This window comes from Periophthalmus magnuspinnatus, chromosome 2, assembly GCF_009829125.3.
Source record: "Periophthalmus magnuspinnatus isolate fPerMag1 chromosome 2, fPerMag1.2.pri, whole genome shotgun sequence".
Taxonomy (NCBI): Eukaryota; Metazoa; Chordata; class Actinopteri; order Gobiiformes; family Gobiidae; genus Periophthalmus; species Periophthalmus magnuspinnatus.
In genome coordinates, this window is record NC_047127.1 from 17,838,672 (window position 1) to 17,863,687 (window position 25,016).

The 25,016-nt window shown below is 39.4% G+C and overlaps 1 protein-coding gene across 1 annotated transcript in view; it reads right to left on the reverse strand.

Annotated features, from left to right (window-relative positions):
* The window catches only part of LOC117381323 (partitioning defective 3 homolog B-like), a 235,094-nt gene that overhangs the window by 181,739 nt on the left and 28,339 nt on the right, over positions 1-25,016 (reverse strand). Inside the window, exons 3-4 of the mRNA XM_033978278.2 lie at positions 16,840-17,035; positions 8,984-9,090 (exon numbers count right to left, since the gene is read on the reverse strand). Coding sequence (XP_033834169.2) covers positions 8,984-9,090; positions 16,840-17,035 — 303 coding nt within the window. The remainder of the gene's footprint in view (positions 1-8,983; positions 9,091-16,839; positions 17,036-25,016) is intronic.

Consider the following 25,016-nt stretch of genomic DNA (forward strand, 5'->3'; position numbering starts at 1 on the left):
TGTACATATACAGCCTAAAGTACTGTTGGCAGAAGCAAGGTTTAGTCCTGGTTTAGTCCTAGTTTAGCCCTGGTTCAGCTCTGGTTCAGCCCTGGTTCAGCCCTGGTTTAGTCCTGGTTTAGTCCTGGTTTAGTCCTGGTTTAGTCCTGGTTTAGTCCTGGTTTAGTCCTGGTTCAGCCCTGGTTCAGCTCTGGTTCAGCTCTGGTTCAGCCCTGGTTTAGTCCTGGTTTAGTCCTGGTTTAGTCTAGTCCTGTTTCAGCGCTGGTTTAGCCCTGGTTTAGTCTAGTCCTTTTTCAGACCTGGTTTAGCCCCAGTTTAATTCTGGTTTAGCCCTGGTTTAGCCCTGGTTTAGCCCTGGTTTAGCCCTGGTTTAGCCCTGGTTTAGCCCTGGTTTAGCCCTGGTTTAGCCCTGGTTTAGCCCTGGTTTAGCCCTGGTTTAGCCCTGGTTCAGTCCTGGTTTAGCCCTGGTTTAGCCCTGGTTCAGTCCTGGTTCAGTCCTGGTTCAGTCCTGGTTCAGTCCTGGATTACTAAATGTACATCTTGCTGTCCATCCCCCTCTCTTCTTTGTCTTGCCTGGAGCTGGTTTAGCCCTGGTTTAGCCCTGGTTTAGCCCTGGTTTAGCCCTGGTTTAGCCCTGGTTTAGCCCTGGTTTAGCCCTGGTTTAGCCCTGGTTTAGTCTAGTCCTTTTTCAGCCCTGGTTTAGCCCCAGTTTAATTCTGGTTTAGCCCTGGTTTAGCCCTGGTTTAGCCTTGGTTTAGCCCTGGTTTAGCCCTGGTTTAGCCCTGGTTTAGCCCTGGTTTAGCCCTGGTTTAGCCCTGGTTTAGCCCTGGTTTAGCCCTGGTTCAGTCCAGGATTACTCAACGTACATCTTGCTGTCCTTCCCCCTCTCTTCTTTGTCTTGCCTGGAGCTAGTTTAGCCCTGGTTTAGCCCTGGTTTAGCCCTGGTTTAGCCCTGGTTTAGCCCTGGTTTAGCCCTGCTTTAGCCCTGGTTTAGCCCTGGTTTAGCCCTGCTTTAGCCCTGGTTTAGCCCTGGTTTAGCCCTGGTTTAGTCTAGTTCTGGTTCAGCCATGGTTCAGTTCTGCTTCAGTCCTGGATTACTCAACGTACATCTTGCCTTAATACCAGGGTGATCCAATTCTTTTGTTCACCAGACAAAAACAGCAGCTTGGAGGCTTTGCTCTCCTTTCAGTCTCCACCAGTCAGATCACTTGTTTTGTTCCTGTTATCTCATGTTATGTCACCACAGCACTAACACATGACTACATACATTTGAATTATTGATGTTTTAAAAGGCTAGACCAGAGAGATTCTGCAAGCTATTGTTTAGATACAAAATAAATATTACCTTATATTATATTACTTTTGATAAATATTGTGATTGTAAACAATATGTCAAATACTACAAAAAATTTGTAATTTAGTAGTTACTCTATATTTCAGGTCAACAAAAAAATACTTAATGCTGAGAAACTTTAACTCTTCGTATAAACACAACAATGTACAGACAACCTGCAGAAGCCAGACTAATAAGTAAGCTTTTTTACTCACTACAAATTTTTCAGGTTGTTTAGACGCTTCGACCAATCAAACCTTGATTAACGAGGAGGTACTGTGCAAAATTGACTTTCTAGAGCTTTCTACCTTGTTATAACTCTGTTGCCTCATCAAAAACATGCCTGATCTCTCATGGCCTTTATTTGAATCCTCCTTACTGTTAGTAAGTCCTTAAATATACAAAAAGATGATACAAAACAATACAGCTTCAAAAACCTGATGCGATTTGCAGTAGATTCATTAGCTGAATGCATGCCAATTATCATATTTTGTGAACTACAAGTCATACTTTTTTTCATAGTTTGGCCGGAGGTGCGATTTATACTCAGATGTAACTTATATGTGAAATTATTAAAATATATAATTTCACATCTTTGTTATTATCACACTGACAACTGGAGTTGCTCAGAAGCGACACTGAGGATGAAGAATTAAATGGATTTAGTGATTTGGAGTGAGATCGAGAGTAAACATACCAGACACATGTCTATGCTTCGTGTAGGAGTTTACATATGTGTTATGTAACGGGTGATTATACATGTTACAGTTCACTTGTTTGACCACTAGATGGCGCTGGTGTGTTTGTAATACCTGTAAGAAAATTTACTTGACTCATTTTCATTTACACATTTAATATTTATTTCCCCTTCATTTATAAGACCATAAAGGTGATAATTTTTCATTTGGAACAATATTGTAAAGATTTGTTTAGTTTATCATAAGTTTAGTTAAAGGTCACAAAAACTACTTCCTGTTTTCTGGGACAACCTTTTATGCTAATGCAAAGTCTTACCTGACAGAGCATTATTTAAGAAACAATTGAAAAGTAAAATATAAAGTTTTCGGTTTGGTTTGTTTACTAGCAGACCAAAGTGGTATGTCTATTTTCCATGCGTTCACATGCAGTTTTGTGTGTATATGTAATATGAGTCAGAGCTTATGTTATATTTGATGTGTTTGCTAGTTCTACGGTGTGAACTGTGATGAAGATGTAAGACCACAGTATACGTCAGTGAAAAGAACTCTCGTGTCTCTCATGTTTGTGGACAAGCCAGCATATGTTACGTTAGTGTAGCGTATCTGATTAACTGTTAATATCTTACATAAACATACCAGGCAGTTCGTTGTCTATGTGTTACGTTGTGTGCTGTACTGCTATTTAGCCTGTTGTTCTCCATTTTATTATTATTATTATAACTTACCGGTACCTTTAAAGCTAAAATGTTTGTTCTTGGTCTTAGATTTTGTAAGATAAATTTCCCCCAAATTGTGACTTATAGTGCAGTGCGACTTATATAGTTTTTTTTTTCTTCATTATAAAGTGACATATAGTCTGAAAAATATGGTAATGTGATAGCGCTGTGAAGGGAGAGTGATTTTTGACTCAGAGCACCAAGAACAAAAGTGAAAACCTGAAAAATTTATTGTTTTCGGTAAATGTAGCATTTTCAAAACAATGAAAGGCATCATAGTGAAATAAATATGTTATGTGTTAACAATGAATACACCATACAAGTGAAATGCCCCCTCTTTAAATTTAGTTGAGAGAAATGCAAAGACATCTCCACAAATGCACAAAGCGCTTCCCACGATTTGCACAAATAAAGTTTGGATTTCTGACCAAATAGGCAAAAGTTTCACCTGCTCCAGCTGTCGGGTTTGGACCAAACAAACGACTCATTTGAACTCAACATTAAATGCATCTAAAAAAGGTCCTTGCATTGTTGAATGAATTCTCGCACTTTGGTACAATATTTTGCCCCATGTCCCATTATACAATTTTAATATTAAAAAATGACTCTTTTTTATTAGTTATATTTAAATGTAGTTGTGCAGTATTTAACTTATAAGGCGCGGCAGTGGTTCAGTGGTTACAGCTTTGGTCCCCCAACCTGTTGGTCAGAGTATCAAGTCCCGCTCGGACCAAGTTCTGTGGTTGTGTCCTTGCCTAGTATGAAAGTGGTGTGTGCGTGAATGATTGGTGGTCGGAGAGGCCGATGGCGCAGATTGGCAGGCTTGCTCCCGTCAGTCTGCCCCAGGGCAGCTGTGTCTACAATAGTAGCTTACATCACCAAGTGTGGAAATGAATGAATAATGACTATAGTGTAGTGCTTTGAGGCGCATTACAAGTGTAAGGCATCATTATTATTATTATCATTATTATTATTATTAAGAACAAAATAGCAGAAATGCACAAATGAAACAACACTACAACTAAGCATGTCACAATATTCATCATACCAATGTATCGTTCAATAAATGACACATGGAACAATCATTTTTTGTGGGTCTTCTTCTTGCACTAGTGGGAAGGTTATTTTTCTGGAGGCCTCCTGTCGCCCCATGGTCTCTGGACCACACGCACATGTAAACATGTAAACAAGGTAAATACATATGCTACTTTATTGGTGCTAATGTATAAAAGAGGACAAAATTTATATTTTTGTCCTTTCTTTTTTCTCGTAAGAAGCCATATTTCTTTGGTATAGATTGTCCCCGAGTTCAGATGAGGGACACGCATGGTCATTCACCGGTGACCAGGACATCTTCATAAATATATTGGAGTGAGAATTCTGAATCCCAGGGAAACATTAAAATCTTGAGCTTTTCTAGTTTGCATAAGGGTTGATGGCTTTATCTCCCTATTCTTTCCTATAGTGTCTTCTTTATCTTTGATATGTGTCTACTCAGCGCATTGTCAGAGCAGTACACTACATGTTAATCTACAGACGAAGAGTAAAGAGTGTGTCCTCGGCCTTCACTGGAGCAGGAAGCAAAATCAATGAGAGGGGAAGACCACAGATATATCACTGTGCGAGACTTAATTAGACCTTATCTGGATCTCTATACTCCAGACAGAAGACAGGAGGACAGAGAGAGGGAGGAGAGAGAGGAGGCAAAGAGGGGAAGGAGGAGAGAGAGAGGACACAAGATGCGAAAGAGCAAAGGGAAAAGAGAGAGAATACAAGACAGGAGAGAAAAAGCAAAAGGAGAGGGAGGAGAACAGAAAGGAAAGAAACAAGGAGGCAATTGGACGAAGAGAAGAGAAGGAGCAGAAAGGGAGAGATGGAGTGAGAGGGGGATGAAAGGAATCGTTATCAGGACTATCTCGAGTCTATGGAGGACGTGCGTCTTGGCAGTCCAACATTTCCGTTGTGTGTTTCAAGTGTTCACACAGCGTATTTAAGTGTTGACGCCCAGAGTTAAAAAATGTGAACTTTTGTCAAAATTTGCTGTGCATCAATGAGTTTCAAGCATATTGTAAACACAGCATAAGTCTTTTTATAACAAAGACAGCTCCACTATTAAATCAAAATGTGATGTTTTTGCTAAATCTACATAGAGTTCCAAAAAAGAATCCCAAATTGGATAATGCTGCTATGAATGGAGCGGAGATGGGGGAGAAGGACAGAAGGAAGTGAGTGGATATAAGGAGAAGAGTGATGGTAGAAAAGAAGAGGAAGGGAGAGAGAAGACAAGAAAGAGAGGTGTTTAGCGCCCTGCTTTAACCCTGCTTTAGGCCTGCTTCAGCCCTGCTGCATAGAGGGTAGAAAAGAGGGAGGGAGAGACAGTTGAGAGAAGACAAGAAAGATGTGACATGGGAGTGGAGAGGACAAAAGAAAGAAAGAGAGACAACAACAGAGGGGAGAGAGAGAGCGGAAGAGAGAGGAGAGAGAAGAAAGATAAGAAAAAGGAGAGGAGATAAGGGAGTTGTAAAGGCATGAAGTGGACCAGCAGAGTGGACTAATCAATACAAGTCTATCAGGACGAGGACTCAGGCTCGAACAGTGAGACAGTGAAGAAGGAGGAAGATAAAGAGAGTTTAGGGGAAGTCAATACTAGGACAAAAGTAGTAGTAGTAGTAGTAGTAGTAGTAGTAGTAGTAGTAGGAGAAGTAGAACTAGTGGTAGGAGGACTAGACGAAGTAATAGTAGTAGTAGTAGTAGTAGTAGTAGTAGTAGGAGTAGGAGTAGGAGCAGCAGCAGCAGGAAAAGTGCAGTGTGTAACTTTTATGGTCACTGTGATTTCATTACTTTGTACTGACAAAAATGTAGACCTATTAACACACTTCACAGATCTGACCTGTTACAGCCTTCTTGGATAACATTAAAGGATCTTAATTGCTTATTATTATTTAGATCACCATGTTCCCTTTCATTGTTTTGAAAATGCTATATTTGCCAAAAACAATGTACTAGCATGTTTTATCAGTTTTACTTTTGTTTTTGACATTTTGAGAGCTCTGAGACACATAACATCAGGTTTGTCAAGTATCTGTGTACAGTTTTGTGTCATGCTTTTGTATGCTTATGGAGCAGTGTTGTGTGTGAGCATGGGTGACATAGGCCTGTGGGTAAAGTACTGGACAAAAATAATACAACTAACCCTAAGAAGGGTTCAAATAGGGCCTGGGAGAGATCACTATATAACTCAAACATGCATGGATGACATCTAAAACACTTCAGGCATATTTTTAATGAAGGAACCCCCATTATAAGATGGTAGAAAGAGCTAACAAAATTGACATAACAACCCCTCTTTAATGCCATAGTATGGAACATGTTAGGGAAGTAATAATATCTCTTTAGCAACAAGCATCATAGTAGCAGTAGAAAGTAATAGTATCCTTATTATGGTTATTAGTAAGGGTAGCCATCAACAACAAAAGCAGAAGATACGATAGTAGCAGTAAATAAATGCAATACAGTATAGTAGCTCTACTAGCTAGTAATTGTAGCGGTAGCAATGGTAGTAGTAGTCACAGTAAATAAGTGCTTCCTTTGATTAAACATTAGCATTTGTCTCACCTTTGACATACACTGCAGTGAGCAGGTGCCCAAACACATCACATACATTTGTCTAAATGCGCTAAACAGCTTAAGAACATTGACTGACAGAGAAAAATGTGCAGTGATGTGAATGCATTACAGAAAATCTATAATATTTAGGCTGCAGTAATGGAAAGGGGCGTGGCTCTAGTGATTTATATATACACACACACAGTTCATCAATTTTCTGCAGTGTTTTCACAAGCAATAAATAGCTGAGGAGAGGAATCTAATTCAACTGCATCAAATATAGATACTTGTGTTTAGTCCCAGATTAGTCTTGGTTTAGTAATGGTTTTATCTTGAGTTTTGGGGTTTAATTCTGGTTCAGTGATGGGTTTAGTTCTGATTTAGTCCAGATTAAGTACTTGTTTATTCCCAGCTTTATCCTGAATTGGACCCCGGATTTAGACCCCGGATTTAGACCCCGGATTTAGACCCCAGATTTAGACCCCAGATTTAGACCCCGGATTTAGACCCCGGATTTAAATTCAGGTTTAGTCCCGGTTTAGTTGTGATTCAAGTAATTTTACCTCATAATTTTTGCAGCGTATTTTGAGTCTCGGGGTAAATAAAGTCTAATGTACGGTGGCCTGGTTGGACAAAAAGCATGGCTCTTGAAAGGCTTACAAAGTGTAGCCTCCAGGTTCAAATGAGACCAAAGACAAGAATGCACTTTAGAAACATGTGTTATGGACTTGGCATTTCCTTCCTTTTCAGACATTGTGGAGCCTCTAAAACAACTGCAGGTTTAGTTAAATCAGACTTGTGCTTGTGTGTGCTCTATAGTTATAATAATCTATGACACCCATGGATCATTATGTTACAATTTACACATTTTAAACTGTAATATTAATCTAAAACTACTTAACCCTAGAGCACTATCGCCGGGTGATTTTCACCCGAGCAAATGTATTTACATGATTTTCAATATGTTGCATTTTTCTGAGTGTCACAAGTCCCTGGGTAGCTTCACCATTGTTTTTGACATCTATGAAGGTGTGGGTGTTTCCCTACCCCAAAGCCCACTTTTTCCTACAGGCTTGCTTTCGGGTGATTTTCACCCGGCAATAGTGAAAGAGGGTAATGTACGTTTTGGGTGGATTTCACCCAGTGATAGTGTTAGTGTTTAAAATCAAGCGATCCTGCCACATGTCAAGGGTGACAACATTCAGGCTACTTCATCTGCCACACCTGATGAGGCCCCTGCAACGCATGATGAGGTCCCTGCCACACACTATGAGGTCCCTGCCACACATGATGAGGTCCCTGCCATGTCTGATGCGTTCCCTGCCACACCTGATGCTGGTCACAGGAGGAGAGGACGTTTCCATGAGAATGATGGTGAGGCCAATATTGTGAGACTTGAACACAGCTCTTACAAAAGTAGTTCTGGTTTCCAGTGGAGTTCTCAGCCTCAGACACTGGTAGCTACCAGGACAGCTGCATGAAATATTATGCCTGCTTTTGCACCAGGACCAACACCAGAAGCATCAAATGCTGATACCCCTGAGAAGTGCTTCACATTATTTTTTGAGGACCAAATCAAGGTGTGCTGACTGCCCCGCAGGCTCAGACAGGAAGACACGGCAGAGGTGCCATGTCTGCCGTCGACCGGTGTGTCCACGCCATTACTACCCTGCGTGTACTGACTGCATGTAAGGAATAGGTAAGTAAGAATGTTCTTGGAATGTGTATGCTAGCCTTATTTAGTGCAGTGGTTATGAATATATATCACAAAGTGGTGATTTCAAAGTGAATTCTTATGGTGAAAACAATATTTTAATCAAGTGGTCATTTTTACACACCGAAAAAATACTATTTTTTGTTCCTCTCTCCTGTAGCTGTTTGCATGCCAAGAAGTCTGTGCCTTCACCAGGGAAGTCTCACATGTCTCAGGAATGGGTGGACCAAAGACCAAGTTTCCTATATCTTTTTTTTTGGGGGGGGGGGAATTTTTTGTTCTCAAATTCCACATTTTTCAGTAATTTTTGAGCATGTTTGTGGGATCTTCCTATGTTTTTATTTTCCATTTTGTTACACATACCACAGTTGAAAATAAAAGAAAACCACTCTAATTTATCAAGTGTTGTCATAGTTTGATCTATTTTTTATGACAAGTACTTTTTGTTGGGTATATTATATCGGGTAAAAATTACCCGGCAAAAGTGATGGTGTAACTTTTTATAGCGAAAGTGTTCTAGGGTTAATAAAAGAAACAATTCCACTTCAATGGAAGCTGACATTGGCGTAAATCACAACAAAGAGTTGGCACCGCCAATGGATAGCGACAGATTATGTTAGAAAGTAGCTGATTTTTTTTCATTTGTACCAAAATGACAATCGGTGATACGAGTAGGATTCAGCGTCACATTAAGAAAATAAAATTGGAGAACAAAGTGCGTACAGTGGGAATGTACCAGTGGAGGTGAAAATGGGGATTAAACAGGTTAATGGTGTCTTGACAGTAAGTGATAAAACATCACTCAAACATGCACAAATCACTCCAAATGCAACTTCAAAGGGTCAATGAGAAGAAAATGACTATAGTATGGTGAAAAGTCCATTTTCAAAATAGATCTGCTTTAAAATAGTCTTACTGGTTCAGGGGTCCCCGCACTGTAATCATCTGGAGGGGTTGTGGCTCTCATGATGGCGGGTGGAGCCAAGACAGAGTCACTGCAGCTTCTCACCAACAATGGAGTGTCTATGGAAGAAGAGATTACCGGTAGTAGTATTAATAAATGATATATGATATGATACATATTTTTTTATCTAATTTATGCACGTTAAAAAGGTACACTACTAAAAGTATACTGACATAGGCAAATAATGCCATACTATGGAACATGCCTCTGGTGAAAGTGTATGGACTTCAAAAACATGGAGGAGGAACATTTAATGACACAGATCATTTTGAGCTCTGCAGAGGGAATCAGACTAAATATGCAGGATTAAACATTCAGCATTTCCCAATGCATTCTAAGCATCCTAATTATTCACCACAATGAGTTTATAAGCACATTTCACAACTTTCACTTTCAGAGACCAGACCGGAGTTTTGCCAACACAGTAATGCTTCAACTAGCAGTACACCAGCCTTACTTCCTGATTCTCTGACAATAAAACGCTGCAGACAGTACACAGTGGTCTTGTTTCACAAGCTGCTTACACAATATATCGGTACTGGGGAAGAAGAATTTTGCCTTAATTACTAGGGGAAAAAATGGTATTGTCCCTTAAAGCTGGTGTGGAAAGTACATTTTAGTATCTTTAAAGCGCAAACTAGCAATGCTCAAGTCAATATATTGTTTTAAAATCCATTTCTGCAGCTCCATCCTCCCACTCAGTTTAGTGCATCATTATTAGATACGTGTTGACCTGTACTTCCCACACAGAGAGCAGAAAAACAGTCCACAGCCCCCATAGGAGCACGAGGGCAAAATCTACATTCATTTTATATCATCATGAGAACTACACAAGCTGTTTAATATGTGTGCCTTACTGTAAGTTCACTTATTTACAAGAATAAATGCAAATAGTGTAGAGAGGTGATAATACAGGTGACAAAATAGATTATTGTAGAGGCCCTAGAACTCAAATACTATACAGGCAATTCTGTCTCATTTTGGTGCAAAAAACAACATTGTTGCAGGTTAAATGAAATTAAACTGCTTAAAGGTGCACTGCGCAAGTTTTCTGGTAGAAAAACCTGCTCGTCTCCATTGAGATGTCATTACTTTGCCTGGAATAATTATAGAATTAAACATTGATATAAAGCTACAGGTCAGATATTTGTAATTGGTAAATGGTCACGTTTATATAGCTTTTTTAACACATTCAAGGCACTCAATGCACTTTACATCATGGAACCGTCCACCTGTGGGTCAGTGGATGTGACTGTTCCACCAGTGATGTTTATGTCGAGAGCAGGATCTGAACTGCCAACCTTCAAATCAGTAGACAAATACCCTACCTACTGAGTGTCTACTAATCATAAGTGTAATTCATTTCCTGTTTTAAGGTGCCATTTTGAGTACCTTTGACTAGAGCTGCAACGATTGATCGACTAATCATGATGACTAGACCTTCATAACTCATAACCATTTTTTCACTGGAGCTTACCCCTCTCACTTGCTCACTCTTTCTCTTCCCTCCAACTTCGACATGCTTTAGCTACACACACAGGCTATTCATAAAATATATATATATATATATATATATATATATATATATATATATACACACATACATAGTCATAGTTTATTTTTCTTTTTGTCTTGTTTACAAACTGTCCTGTTATATCTTCTGCCGTGTTATTTGAATCTGTACGTCTTGTTATTACTATGTCTTGGACCTACAAGCTTGTATTCAAAAATGGTTAACTTGTATATCTGGCTGGCTTTAAATAAATAAAAAATAATTTCATTAATCAAAAAAAGATTTCCGGGTCTGGGCAAGAAGCATTATATGGGCTCCAGTCTAACATAAATTAATGCGAAGAGGTTCCAATTCTGGGACCCTAAGACCCTGAGGCGCGGGACAACAGACCCCTTTATCTCCCCTGTCAACTCGCTGCAGCCCTACCTTTGACTAATCAAAAATATTACTTGTTCTGAATTGAATTTGTGCAAAATGTTCACCACTTTGAAACCCACCGAAAGCCCTCAGAAAGCCAAAACCAGAAAGGAGCATAAAATGTGTGTAGTTTCCGGTGGGTGATCCATCTGAGTTTGGTGTTTGACAGGGCCTTGCTCAAAAGCACAAACACGATAAGGTCTGAGGAGGTCAGGGGGTTTTACTGCTGTGAAAAATGGACTCGTGAAATGAGTTAGACATGCACTTACCTCAGCCACAGTCTCCTCATGTCGGGGTGTTGCATTTTGCCAAGGTGGATTAGTTGGAATTGAAATTGATGGGTCATTTTTGGGGAGGGAAGTTCAGTCAATGCATGTTTTGTAACGTGAAACTCTTAGCTAACTGCAGTAGTTTTGTGCCAAAAGTATCAAAAAATAGACACTAAAACTGGTGTCAAAACTAGATTTGATAGATAGACTCATTTGAGCAGGTATTAACAATAAAAGTCCCAGGATAGAAATGAACCTTTCCTGAATAGCTTTAGAATAATCTTGAGCTGTATCTTTCACAAGTATAAACTGTATATGCCCATGGACCACTATGAACCCACTGGACACTGAGGGATTACAGATATAAGGCCTGATAGGAACAGAAAACAAAGTACTACAATTTCATGTTGAAAATCACATTAACCTAATCCTAACCCTAACCCTGTATAAAGAGTGTTTTTTATCATCATTGTGGTATCGGAATCGATATTGAGTATCAAGCCTATCCCTTAGTATCGCAATCGAGTTTGAAATGTTAGTATTGTGACATCAATATTGTCTTGTATTTATTATACAATATAACCACAATTTTAGACTAGCACGTGCATTCATTTATATTGCCGAGTGCAGTGAAGTGTCTTGCCCAAGGACACAACGGTATACATTTCTGGTTTCAAACTAGTACCAACCTTGTGAAATGACTAGTCTTTTTATTTGTTTTATTTTATTAGTTTTTTTATATACACAACTGTAGCGGTCAGCAACCCTGTGCCACAAGCTACTAAACTAACAGAGTTTAAAGGTGTTAAAATGCGTGGTTAAAGAGCCCAAGTTAGCCAAGAATGCTTTTATTGCCATTTTCTACACTTACACAACCACAGACAAAAACTGCATGCCTCTGTTCTTTAGCACTGACACATCCTTGATTAGCCCTTAAAACCACTTGACGTTCTGACGGCCCGCCCGCAATTTACGTGTATTTCTGCGTCACCCACACAAACAATCTACACATCAAATGAAAGCTACGGCATTCATCTTTCTGAATATGTAAACCATTTACACCTGTAATCACCACAGTGCTGACAGGAAAGCCATTTTTACAGAGAAGTCAGAAGTGTGAATTTGGGCATCACTTACCTTTGAGCGCTCTGGTTCTGTCAAACCTCAGTGCAAAACAAACTTGTTAACTTGTGATTGACACCAAAGTTGGCCAATAAGGTGGGGGCTGTGGGTTACTTTGGAACCGAGTGAAGATCTCATGAGCAGAGGGACCTTATGTTTTGATGGACTGTTCCTGATCAGTAAGCGTGGTTTATTCTGCTATTGACTTAATTGTGGGTCAAATGTGTATTATGTGTAATGTGCACCATCACACACACGCCACTTGGGCGAAGTGTCATGCCTAAGGACACAATGACATGGCTCGGACCAACAATGAGTTGGTCCGAGCACAACTCGATCCTCCAACCTTCGGGTTGGGGGACCTAAGCTCTAACCACTGAGCCACTGTCGCAGAATGACTGTCACACTGTACAATCATGTACAGTGTGTTTTTAGTTTTCAGTGTGTTTGTTTACATTTTGAAGTGTGTGTGTTTGTTCACTGTTTGCAGTGTGTGGTTTGTAAATATATATTTATTTTGACCCATGCCACTTGTTTTGACTATATTTTATATACAAATATACATTTTAGATTGTGTTTTGATATGATATATAAATGTACAGTAATAGAGCAGCTGGGTACAGATTCCTCTCAGTGTGAGTTTTCAGTAGAGCCTCACTGATGTCTGTGGGTTGAAACATCTAAAAGTTATTGCAGTTTTTCCAAACGTTCTCCAAATGTCTTCATTTGGATAGGTTTGGAGAGGCCTGGACTTACTGATGATAAAATTAATGTAAAACTCAATTTCATCAAAATGACCCGGTATGTAAATAGGTACACCTGGGCACACCCAGCAAGACCAAATAGAAAGCACAGTGCCAAACAGTGGCTGACAGTGCAAACATACGCAAAGGTCTCAAAATGGCTCCTACAACAACCATGATTTCAGGCATTCATCAAAAGGTCACTGGAGTAATATTCAAACAGGTTAGTGAAGTGTCTTGCCCATTGACTCAACTATTAGCAGGGAATCTAACCACCAACCTTGAGATGTGGCCCAGGCTCATTAGAATTTCATTTTTATTTTTGTTGTCATTTACTACATTATTTTCACAATTGGACCTCTATTCATTTACACATAGTCCATGGTCACTGTTAAGCCTCATTAAATCCAGAGGTCTAGTTCATAAATCTTGCTGCACTTAACCTCATCTATTACACCTCTTCCTCTCCATCAATCAAATAACTCTGAGTTCAGGGATCTAAAGGTCATCCAGGGGTCACCCAAGGGTCACCCACCATGCCCTCTGACATTTCACTTTTGCGGGGTCAGGCCATGACAGGGAGGTGCGGCAGATATCGATGAATTTGTTTTGGATGCACCTAAAGACGCTCTCAAGGGAAACGGTTAATAAGAGCTGTGTGGGCAGAGCATTAGTGAAGATATTGCGCCAGTGTTTACCAGATACAAAATGCATCTTCGGCTTTTGTGGCAACACTTTGTCATTTTACTGTCCAATTTTTTCATTCCTTGTTAAGATATGGTAGTTTTAAACTATTTTCCATAGCTTGAAGCGCTGCTAACCTAAGCCAGATTTATATGTGCAACACTCTGAAATCAAACTTTGGTTAAATCCAGTTGAGAGAAAAGCACATATATCTTTCCCTTCACAAATACACTAAGCCCATCCCTCTAAGCAATTTTCACAAACTAAAATAGTGTGACTTTTCTGCAACAATAGGCTGAAGTATATTGACATACTTCATGTTTGATACTCATAAAACTGTTCTGTAGTTATTTGAGAGATAAATAAAAGCTCCAAGACAAATCTGGATCAGTTTGGTCTCATTTTATTTTAGTTTAAAGGAAATACATGCTAAGCTAATAATTCTGCTCTGTGATTGGTCTAGTCTCCACCACAAGCAAGAAATAATATTAGTAATATTTAGTTGTGATGTACTGTGTACTCTGTGTACTGTGTGTACTCTGTGTGTGTACTGTGTGTGTGCGCGCGTGTGTGTGTATATATATACACATAAAATAACAGGTCATCTATTTCCAATGACAATTCCTATCAGTTGAAACTATAATGTTCATCTGAAATATTTCAGCCTAGATCCCTCCTCTTGTTGTTAGTCCCCTGCCCACATGTCCATGTTCTCTGCGCAATCAGTTTCTGCTTGTACTAGTAGTAACAATAGTTGTAGCAGTAGTAGTAGAAGTAGTGGTAGTAGCTGAAAAAATCCAGCCTATATTCATCCGCTCGCTGTTGTTTAGTCCCCTGCCCACATGTCCATGTCGTCTGTGTAAATCTCTTGTCCTGGAGCTGGGGGGCTGCAGCCGCTCTTGTTTTCACCCTCGATCGATGCTCCATTTGGGACACAGGCGATAAGGACTTCCCTCTACCCAAGACATGTCCCCCGCTTGTGTGGAGGAGTGGATCAATGTGCTCTTAATCATCCCACAGGGGCCACAGTTAGACCAGGTCAGTGCTGTTTAAATGAGAGGTACTAATAGTATGCCTGTTGTAGGTGTAGTACTAGTTTTAGTAGGAGTAAAATTAGCAGTGCAATCATGAGTTAAGATTCGTAGATTAGAGTAAGACTAGCATTAGCATTTATTATCATAGTTGTAGTAATAGTAGTGGGACTTGTACTAGCAAGTGCAGATGGTGTAGTAGTATTAGTTGTAATAGTCGTAGTGATAGTAGTAGTGGTAGTAGTAGTAGTAGTAGTAGTAGTAGTAGTAGTAGCAGTAGCAGCAGTAGTAGCAGTAGTAAAAATAGTAATAAATCATTGTAGTACATGTATTGGTAATAGTAGCAGTAATGGTAGTTTTGAGAAATTGATTTTGGTTTTTATGATATAAGAAATATAACACACCTTTTGCATACTTACTTTCCAGATATTTACTACAGATGCCCTTCCTGTTGTGAATGAAATGAGTTAAGTGTTTTTCCCAGGGACATAACAACAGAAGGGCTGTTGTTAATATATATATTTTTAGCACCTCCTCAGGCTGATCTTATGAGCCAAACTAAAATGGAAAATGTGTGTAGTAAAGTATTAATGTGGGTATACAGTGATATTTCTTTATTTAAAAGTTTTCCACGCATTTACTCTTTTATAAGCAATTTGTCACAAAAATGACTGGGGTTGCCCCTCCAGAGATCTGACCTGGTTTAAGATACGTTATTGTCACCATGTGAAACTCCCAAGCAACTCAAAAACATCTCCACGGAGACTAGCAGGTGGTAGACACTCCCCCATAAGTTACTTGGTCCACCTTTACTAGTGCACATTAGAAAGCATATGGATGGCTCTGACAACACTAAAGAAACAGCCCAAAACAATGGAAAAATAATAAAATTATTTTGTACGACAATGGGTTCATTCTGTCATCTTTAATGGTGGAATATTCACAACTTTATTCACATCTTTGGGTGAAAAAAACAAAAGTTATTCAAGTGAAGGCAGTCTCCATCTGTGCAGCTGTAAACAGATGATTTATAGCGCTTGTATCATTTTGTCACATTTACAAAGTGTTGATTAGATGATGTTGGTGTTGGGGTATTTTTTTATGTTAACATATGGTTTCTTTTACATTTTCTATTGGCCCTCCATATATGTTTTTACTATTTAAATTAGGAAGTTTTATTGTCAAAATATTTAAACAGCCACAAGAGAAGGAGGAAGCCAGGAATAAACCAGCATTGACCAAAACTAAACCAGGTCTAAACCAGAACTAAACCAGGACTAAACAAATAGTAAACAAGGACTAAAGCAGGACTAAACAAAAACTAAACCAGGTCTAAGGCACTCCTGTTAGATATTGATCACTGCTGATCAAGAGGTGTAAGAGCATGCAGTGGTTTTAAAGAACATATATTATAGAGAATTAACTTTTTTGAGCTTTTCAACCTTTTTAAAACATGTATTTAGATTCATTCATGCTTGTTAGGTTCATTCATTCTTGTTTCAGCAATCCTGTTCCTTTGACTCAGCAACAGCATTTCACAAAAACACTTGGTTTCAAATTTCCCAGATTTGTGATGCCATAGGTAGAAAATGGAGGCCTCCTGTGCTGTTTTAAATCATCGCTATACTCATTCTGAGAAGGAATGGGCTGTAATGGATTTTTTCAGCCAATACCAACCAATACTTTGCTTACTGCTGTGTCCAATAAGCAATATTTACTGATACTGATATTTAGCTTTTAGAATCCATCGCAAGCAAAGATCACAGATGAACTGATCATCAAAAATCAATCAATATCGGCCGATGCCAATACTGAACCCATATATCCCTTGTCCTATCCCTTGTTCTGAGGATCCTGCCATCAAATCACATTCATGACAAAGGCGTGTGCCTATATTAACATGTTGGTGGTAAGCTAGCTTTTGTTTTTCTTTTAACTAAAATATGTAAATTTACAAGTCAGACTGTCAAGGTTATTGCTTTTACAGTGATATCAATACATTTGTGATATATTGTGCAGTCCTACTTACTTCCTTTGAGTGCGGCCTCGTTGACTTCGATCACCCCTTGTGCTGGGTCCTGGTACTCCACATGGGGATAGAGGACCGTTACTAGTCCTGGTTCTGCCTCTGGTTCTTGGATCGGACTGGAGCTGGAGTATCCGTTAGACAAGGACTCCGGGGGACTTTCCAAACGCTCACGTTCTATCTCAAACACTGCCACCAACTGGAAAAGACGGGAATTGATAACCAATTTAGTGTATCTTTATATTCAATAATGTTCAGAAGTTTCTATGTTGATGACATAGGTAACTCACTACTTATTTTATCACGATACTACAATTTGAATTTCAATTTCGATACTAAGGAATAAACTTGATACCGATTCCTATAGCACAATAAAAATTAAAAACTTTCTTTAGACAACAGAATGTGATTTTCAACATTAAACAATAGTACTTTCTATTGTATTACCATGTGGCCTAATAGTTGTGTTATCCATCAGTGGTGCAGGTAGTTTCCATAGTGGCCTTATACTTGTTCTGATACAGCTCAAGATCATTTTAAAAGCTATTAAGGAGAGGTTCTTTTCCGTCATGTGAATAAGTATTGATACTAAAGTCCCATTCACAGAAGTGTCTAGTTTCGAGTGTTGATTAGTATCTGGTTTTCGATACTTGTGACAGCCCTACTCAGCACTACTTCTTGTATTTTTGTACTTTTGTTATCAATGGGTTTTTTTTCCACAAACTGCCGCATAACGATGATGTCAAACTGTGATAAATATTTACCACAGGTATTATCCCACCAAACCAGGTCAGAATTACAAAAACATGAAAACCTGTCACTTTAATCACCCATTTAATATCGGCTCATTCATTTTTGGTCAATATTCAGTTGATATACAATAACTTCTTACCAAGATGGCCACCTCACACTGTCCGAACATTGTGAAGGTGTGTGCGTTGGAATTATCTCTAATCAGATGTGACTCTAGAATGAAAATCTGTCCAATGCAATTACAATGAGGTGCCATTGTGGGCAAATTAATCAAGAGGTTTGGGATGAGTCTAATTGGGATTTGGATATGATAGGCCCTAGCAGTGTATAGGCTATTGTTTTGACATGATGAATGGATAAGACCTGAAGGAAAGGAGGAGGAAATTACCACTTAACGAATGACAAGAAGAGGTACAGAGGAGAGAGAATGAATACATGGTACAGAGGAGGGAGAGTGAATGCATGGTACAGAGGAGAGAAGATATGGTGCAGAGGAGGGACAGTGAATACAAGTTATAGAGGAGGGACAGTGAATACATGGTACAGAAGAGAGAAGATATGTTGCAGAGGAGGGGCAGTGAATACATAGTACAAAGGAGTGAACTTGTTAGACAGTAGATTCCATGATTATTTTTAAATGCCATTTATCATTTTATTTTATTTTTTTATGTTGATAGAACTTTGATTGAATGACATTTTAAAGCTGCAGGTGCAACCTTCATCAACTCCCCTCTCTGCATGAGTCACAAACAAAAAAGCATTTAGCAAATCATTATTTTAATTTGTCATGATCTGAATAAATTCAAATCAAATCCTTGTTTAGACATGGTTTGATCCTGGTTCAGTCCCTGGTTTGATCCTGGTTCAGTCCCTGGTTCAGTCCCTGGTTCAGTCCCTGGTTCAGTCCCTGGTTCAGTCCCTGGTTCAGTCCCTGGTTCAGTCCCTGGTTCAGTCCCTGGTTCAGTCCCTGGTTCAGTCCCTGGTTCAGTTTCAGTTTGGTCCCGGTCTGGTTTGGTCCTAGAAGGTTATTCCTTTGTATGGAGGTTGATGTTCCACATTATGGTATTAAATCATGTTTGCATTCAGCAACAAGCATTTTTATTGCTAACAAAAGTAATGAATATGCACTGTGATCAGCATTACGTCTCCATAAATCTCACCAGCATGTTGCTTATTATCAGTATCCTGCTTATCTCCATGGAGATAGAGAAGTTTTAATGCAGTATCCCAGATAAATACATTTTGTTATTATTTTCACAAAAATGAAGAGTTAATTTTTGATCGTTACTCTATCTTATTTGTGGGCCACGCTGACTTTTAAAAGTTAAATATCAGTATCTGCAAATATCAGTCACCAGCAACAGCAACAGGCCAAATATTGGTTATTGGTATAAGCTCAATAAATCTGTATCGGCCCATCCCTATGTGGAATAACTAACTATAACTACCAGAAAAGTTATATAGGGCACCTTTAAAATGAAAATTACAAATACACAAGTTCTTCTGAACTCCTCATCATTATTTAAACAACAATATTCTTCTGTTTGCTTTAGAACTTCTTTGCCTTGTGATTGATGCCATATGCTAGTTTCCACTCTTCAGATAAGACAGGAGAGATAACCAGTCAGGCCTCATCCATCAACAGTTTAAATCTGAACATTTATTTGCCGTTTGCTCCCTCGTTCTCTCATCTTTCTCGAGTCCGCTGTACGGGCCCCAGAGGAGGTGCAGGAGCTGTTTTGCTTATAGGCAGTGTCACCAGGATAGTGGTGGTGGGAGGTGCAGGTGAATTGGGGTTGGCTGTGATCGTATCCCATCATGTTCTATAAAGGAAATACGCATGTTGAAAGCCATCAGGTTAGCACTGTACTTTAGTACAGTACAATAGGGCTGGAATCTCAATCAAATCCAAATCACAGTTTGACCGAAAACAGCTTGCAAATGAAAATACTTTTTTATTTTCCAACTAAATCTCCTGTCTTCTTGTGCATAATAACTGCAATCCCTGTATTTAAGCTCTGTACAAACAAGTTCTGAAATGTGACTCTTGCGTTAGTTTGTCAGTTCAGATTTCAGTGTTTCTGTCATTTCTTCTGAATGTGTTTAAAATGGGAACTTTGAACAGAACCCCATTATAAAACATAAATTGTACATCTTATTGCAAAACTTGTCAAAAATTTGCAAATCAGCTCTAAATGAGGATATACTATACCTCCCTAACCAAGCTAAAGACTAGCATGACTGACGCAAATTTGGTAAATGACTCAGATTGGGTAATGACAGTCCCTACAGCAGACTTGTTCTCCTCAGTCTATAAAGTGTTCCTGAAGGCACACATATGCTGCAATGCTAAATCTGCTGACAGGGGACGGGTGCTGACGAGGGTCAAATTCAGGTGAGAAAATCTGTGTCAGCATCACACTGAAAAAACGCTGACGCAATGTTCACTACAGGACCAACAAGGAGAGAGGGAGTCCTGGTTTAGAACTGGTTTAGATCTGGTTTAGACCTGGTTTATTCCTGCTTTATCCCCGTTTTAGTCCTAATATAAAGCTGGTTTAGTCGCCGGTTTAGTCGCCGGTTTAGTCGCCGGTTTAGTCGCCGGTTTAGTCGCCGGTTTAGTCGCCGGTTTAGTTGCCGGTTTAGTCGCCGGTTTAGGATGACACTAGATGCATTTTAGGCAAGTGATCCTAAGTGGATTCTTGAACATTTTTACTGGACAAAAAATAACTTTAGCTCAAATCTAATCACGTTTTTGAGTTCCAGTTTCACAACACAGTGCTAGCATAACTGTTGCTATTTGTACACTCACATGCGCCTCTTTGCAATGTTATGCTAATCAAACAACAGGGTCAGTTTATTCAAACGCTGGTTGACACATGGCTGCCTCAGGTCCATATCAATTTCCCTTTCAGAGAAGGCAGAAAAATAAGGCCATTTGTCTCACAGAATGCTAATGTGAACCAGGAGAGGCTAAACCACAGCTAGCATCGCTTGGCCAAGGCTAACCAAGGATCTGTGAAATGCAAAAGATGGATAAATATTGGTCGAATGGTTATTTCACTGAATAAATCAACTGGAAATTGTTGGAGTCTTGGGGCAAGAGTTTTTTGAAAGGCAGTGTTAGAAGTATAAACAAGATCAAAATCATGTCTGGACAAGGACCAAATCAGGACCAAATCATGACTAAACCAGGACTAAACCAGGACCAAGTCAAGACTAAACCAGGACTAAACTAGGACTCAAGCAAACGTGGCTAATGCCAAGATATCTATCTATCTATCTATATAGATAGATATAGATAGATATATAGATATATATATTAGTCTTAGTTCTGTATATTTATCCATTTGGAACAGCTAAAAGATCAGGAAAAGGTGTAACGTCATCTTTTGTTGGAAGCATCACAACAGCGGAACTCAAAGCATAGACATCCTCCTCCACAAAAGCACAACATGCCTCTCTCTGCACCATTTCACAAACTAAAGAGTCTGTGCTTTTAGTAAAATAGGCTAAAGTACATCTGTCTAGGGTGCCAAGTTTGTTTTAGTTTGTTTGGCCATTTCATTTTTGGCTCCGCCCAAACCTCAATGCTGTTCTTTGATTGGTCTGAACCACTGATGGTCCAGGCCCAATCACAACAGCAGGAGCATGCCAAGATTGATTCTTGTTAACTCAACAAACACAAACAAGATAAAACAGGCCAGAATGAGACTAAACCAACACAACCAAACCAAGACTAAACCAGGTCTAAACCAGGACCAATAAAAAAAAATGTAGTACCGCGATATATGCAATTTTATATTATTATTATTTTTACACACCTCTAATCAGTAATGCTTTAGACATGGTCTAGTCCTTGGTCTAGCCCCTGGTTCAGTCTCTGGTTTAGTCTTGGTTTAGTCCAGTTCTCTCCATTTATAGTTTTTGGTTCAGCAAAATGAACAGAAACTGACACAAATGAAAACCAACTAAATGTACCTCATTTGTCAATAAATAAGTGAACTTGTTTGCTCACATTTGTCATAAATATTTTTTATGGTTTGACCGGAGACCAAAGGGGTTTTTATCATTTCAATAAATGAAAAAACTGCTTTAGGCCTGTCCATATGCTGCACATTCACTGATACAACAGTAGCCTTCTTTGTCTCATCACGAGGCACAGATCATCAGTGAACAGCACTCTGCCTGCGTGCCCTTGTGCAAAACATCACCCTGAACCTTCTGACACGAGGAGGAGAGTCAAAAGCTCAACTCCAGATAGATCAATACATTACATTATTAAGATTAATAATAAACATATAACTGGTAAAAATAGGAGAGTTTACCATTGTGACTTCTAAATGGTGCCTTGGTTGGAGGTCTATACAGTGCTTATGGAAAAAATAAAACAAAAACCATGAAAAAAGTAAATAAAAAAGCCAAGATTTCAAGAAAGAGAAGTAATTAGGCAAAATTATTCTCAAATTTTTGTATGCAAATCGGGTCATATTGGTATTACTTGAATGAAAAAATATATATAGTCCACCCAGCAGAGGCCAATATTTTGTTTTGGTCAAGCGGCTCCATAAAAAATTGCCTAAAGCTTCATTTGAACATTTTAGTGCGAAGAGGACACTGCACAAAAGGTTCCTACATCGCTCTCTTATCCAGTCTGTAGTAAACCATGGTAGTAGATGAGTTTGTAATCACTTAGACTTCTATATTTGGGGAAAAAATATCAAAATTGGCTGTACATATTGGCCCAGAAATATCGACAGATTGGATTCTAAACAATCAGCATCGGCCATGAAAAAAGCCCATATCAGTCGATCTCTCGTCAAGACGTGATCTGGTCCAGTTAGTCTCATGACATAATGACACATAAGTTCTCTTCTAATAATAAGATTTTTTCAAAGTTCACATTTTAAACAGGTTCAGGATAATTTTGGATGTTGTATGCACAAGCTAATACTCTTTTGTTCAAGTTCGGTTCATGCTCTGATGATGTAAAGTTAATGTTATTTAAATCATATTGCACACCACTATACACTGCCCACCTTTGGACTCAGTACAAAAAAGCCAGTCTACAGAGGCTGCAGGTGGCTTATAATGACGCGTTGCGGGTGCTCTTGAGGAGGCCACGATGGACCAGTGCGACTGAAATGTTTGTCACTGCACAAGTGAATACATTGCAAGCTGTACTGAGAACTTTAATGTACAGGTTTATCTGCTGACTGAACAAGTCAGAAAATTAAATTATATTGTCACTCACAAGCATAAGATGCAGTGCAATTCGCTACCAATCCAGAATGTGGAGACATTGGTATGGTTGTCTTTTTAAAACATAGATGTTTATTGTTTTGTATTGTTACTGTCTGTCTGTTTTTGTCCGAAATAAAGATGAATTGAATTGAATTGTCAGTTCAGATTTCAATCTTTTTGTTAAACTAATGCAGTCACATTTCAGAACATGTTTGTAAAGATCTAAACTACAAGGTTAGATGTTTTCATGGAGAATAAGGCCCAAAGGAGATACAAAGAGCCTCTGACACACAGGGAGGACCTTTAGACACACAGTGAGGGCATCTGACACACAGGGAGGACCCTCTAGACACACAGGGAGGACCTCTAGACACACGGGGAGGACCCTCTAGACACACGGGGAGGACCCTCTAGACACACGGGGAGGACCCCCTAGACACACAGGGAGGACCCTCTAGACACACAGGGAGGACCCTCTAGACACACAGGGAGGTCCTCTAGACACACAGGGAGGACCCTCTAGACACACAGGGAGGGCATCTGACACACAGGGAGGGCATCTGGCACACAGGGAGGGCATCTGGCACACAGGGACATTTTAGAACATGTTTGTACAGATCTAAACTACAGAGTTAGCCGTTTTTATGCAGTATAAGACAGACGACTTGGTTGTTTGGAGGAAATGGTGGCACTTATAAAATTGCCTTTGTGATTTGCTAATTGCGTCCATTCAAATTGTGATTTGGATTTGATTCTGATAAATCTCACAGACCTAGTGTAAGGACAAACAGTGCCCCCTGTGCCCCTGACGTGTCACTGCACGATGACTGCACTCCTCTTTTTTTTAGTTCTTTCTTTCATTTGCTCTTCTAATCGCACCATTTTTCTTCAGTGAATCTTCATCACGTCTCACAATGCACTTCTATTGAGATGCCTCTGCTGCCGAGTCATTTATCTCAAACTCTACCTCTCCCATCTCTCTCTCTGCTCCTCTCTTTCCCCGTCTCCCCCATCGTCTCTCTCTCTCTCTCTCTCTCTGTGTTTCTGTACCCCCTTCTCCTCCCTTTCCCTTCTACCATCATTCACTCTCCTCCTTTACCTTTTCCCATTCCCCCTACAGTGGATACATTATACAGAAGGCAGATAGTTCATTGTATACAGCTATAGGGCACATAAACAGACACTCAACAGTATAGCAGACACACAGGGGAGTATATAGCAATCTAAAATAGTACTATAGCAGACACAAAAGGGAGTAAAGGAAGCAGTCTAAAACAGCACACACAATTAGCAAATAGAGGCTGGCATTATTACATATTACAATTTCTGATGCTAAATATTGTCAAGATCATAAAAATTCCAACTTTATTTTAATACCTAAATTAGACTTAAAGTCACTTAAAGAGGAGGCATTATGCAAAATTGACTTTCTTTCATGTTATAACATTGTTCCTTCATCAAAAACATGCCTGAAGTGGTTTCAGATGTCATCCATGCATGTCTGAGTAATCTAGCGATCTCTCCTGGGTCCTATTCAAACCCTCCTTACAGCCTCCTTATAAGATTCAGTCCAATGCCCCGCACACAAGCCTATGTCACCTATGCCCACACACAACAATTCTGAATAAATGTACAAAACATGATACAAAAGTGTACAGTACAACTTCACAAACCTGATCCCATGTGCTGCCGTTTCATTAGCGGGATGCATGATGTGTTGTGTTGCGATAGAACTTTGAAGGGGGAGTAGCTTAGCATGAGAGTGTGAAAAATCAAAGTGAAACAAAAGGGAACATGGCGATATAAATGTTATGTGTACCCCATAGAAGTAAAATATGCCTTCTTTAAGACAGTAAAACCCAACAGCAGCACCTTTAACTGTTTATGTTCAACCATTTGAATACATTTTTGCACAGTAGGTATATTTTCTGTTATCATAATTTTGACCCTCAATTACAGAATGAAGCATGTCTTTTGGATCCCATCTCTGTATTGTTTAGTCACAGTTGACAGAAGCAACAGTGGTGTAAAAAGCTCATTCTTCACAGATATAAACCCTAATGAAACCCGACAGAGCGCAGGTACAGACACAGAGCCAGCGCTGAACCGTGACCCAAGGAAATCTACCTCGGAGCACGACAAAGAAATGGGAAATTACAGTCTATTTTAAACACCCAACTCGG